At 43.9% G+C, this 1,665-nt stretch overlaps 1 protein-coding gene across 1 annotated transcript; it reads right to left on the bottom strand.

The window, feature by feature from the left end:
- Positions 1–437: 437 nt before the first annotated feature.
- On the bottom strand, positions 438–1,665 carry LOC116245764 (uncharacterized). The gene is made up of 4 exons (XM_031617309.1): positions 1,566–1,665; positions 1,293–1,524; positions 937–1,144; positions 438–854 (listed from the first exon to the last, which is right to left on the bottom strand). Exons 1-4 carry the CDS (start codon positions 1,663–1,665, stop codon positions 708–710), a joined length of 687 nt encoding a protein of 228 aa, XP_031473169.1. The 3' UTR covers positions 438–707.

A 1,665-nucleotide genomic window follows, 5' to 3' on the forward strand; every position in this document is an offset into this window, starting at 1 on the left:
GCACGGGAGAGTGACGTTCAAGGACCGAAGCCCACGATCAGTCAGGGAGCAGTGCAGGAGAGAGAGAGAGAGAGAGAGAGAGAGAGAGAGAGAGAGAGAAAAGTGACATTATTGACAAATCGATTTATAAAATGTGGCCTGTGAAAATTTTCTTTTAAGAAATTATCTGTCGAGAAATTGTGCAACATCTAACAATATTCTTCACTTTTCAACACTTAAGTTAATTAAAACCAAAGACCTCAAGAGGCACATTTGAAACTTTGATTCCTGAACTATATGAGATCCAGGAGTCCTGTTTCTTCAAAAATGCAGAAAGGAGTGCCTCGGGTCATTTTGTTAATCCATGTCATGCACAATTCCTTCAGCCAACGATGTTGGTAAACATATTCAACAAACACTAGTACACATCTAATGATGTTTAGAATGAAGTTCATCAAGTACTTGGACTCAATAATCAAACTCGTAGCGATGCCTACAAGGTAATGCTGAACCAACTAGGCAGGAAAAAGTGAAGCGGTTCAATTGCATACATTAAACAGTTTTCAATTAAGTAATCATCAAGAATAACACAACCAACCAAATGCAATCAAGATGACGTCGTCCATTTAGAGATGAACACGATGTGGAAGCATCAACAAAGGGGGAGAAAACAAAAAGCAAAATCAAATGATCCTACCATAAACAACAGGTTTGTCAACTTCTTCGCTTCAATCTGCCTCGAAAAATTCTTCAAGTGGATTGTGTGCAACGTTAGATGAAACAGCTGGAGCAGCTGAAGCTTCAGCCTTTACTGCAGCAAAAGGCGCCCTTCCATACTCCATTCCAAGAGTCGGTGAAGTTAACATGATTCCAATCTACAATAATTAACTTAAAAAATAAGTAACAACAAAAATGGCTTTTTAAACAAAAACGCAGAAAAGGATATCAGAGAACAACATGTCTCCTGAAGCATTCTCTTGTTGTAATTGAGATACTGGAAACGCCAAGTTGCTCCGGTGAGAGAGGGCCATAGATTGAGAAAGGCCGCACCTTACGATAGGAGGAGAACACTGGTGGATGGAGGCCGGTAGCAGAAGGGCGGGTCGTTGTTGGATGTTCCCTTGCTGCGGTAGAAGGCCTATCCTGAATCTGTGAAGTCGATGCTCTAACAGGCAAAAGAAAGAAGAATGTCAACAAATAAAACCCGTACATAGAACAGATAAAGGCCACCGTAGCCATCGCCCCTTAGTGACGGCTGACAGCATCCGAGCCCCGAGCGAGAGAGAGAGAGAGGGTGAGAGGATGGTGAATACCTGGCGGTGAGTTCTGCACTCGCTGCCGCCGGGTACTGCCGCAAAAAGGGATCAAGGTGAAGCGCAGCTGCCGCAACGAGGGATGAAGGTGAAAGGCAGCTGCCGCAACGAGGGATGAAGGTGAAATGCAGCTGCCGTGAACAGGGACCTGAAAAAAGAGAGAGAGAGAGAGAGAGAGAGAGAGAGAGAGAGAGAGAGAGATGGTAATACCAAATTCCCCTTGAAATGTGGGCTGGGATATCATTTGAACAGTGGAATCCACGGCCAGCAAACACTTATCGGTAGTGTTTGGCAGCACCAGGAACAAAATCTTGGGATCAACATCTGAAGATTTTGATCCTGGAATCATTGGAATGGGGATTTGGATCGCCAT

The sequence above is a fragment of the Nymphaea colorata genome, chromosome 1 (assembly GCF_008831285.2).
Source record: "Nymphaea colorata isolate Beijing-Zhang1983 chromosome 1, ASM883128v2, whole genome shotgun sequence".
NCBI lineage: Eukaryota > Viridiplantae > Streptophyta > Magnoliopsida > Nymphaeales > Nymphaeaceae > Nymphaea > Nymphaea colorata.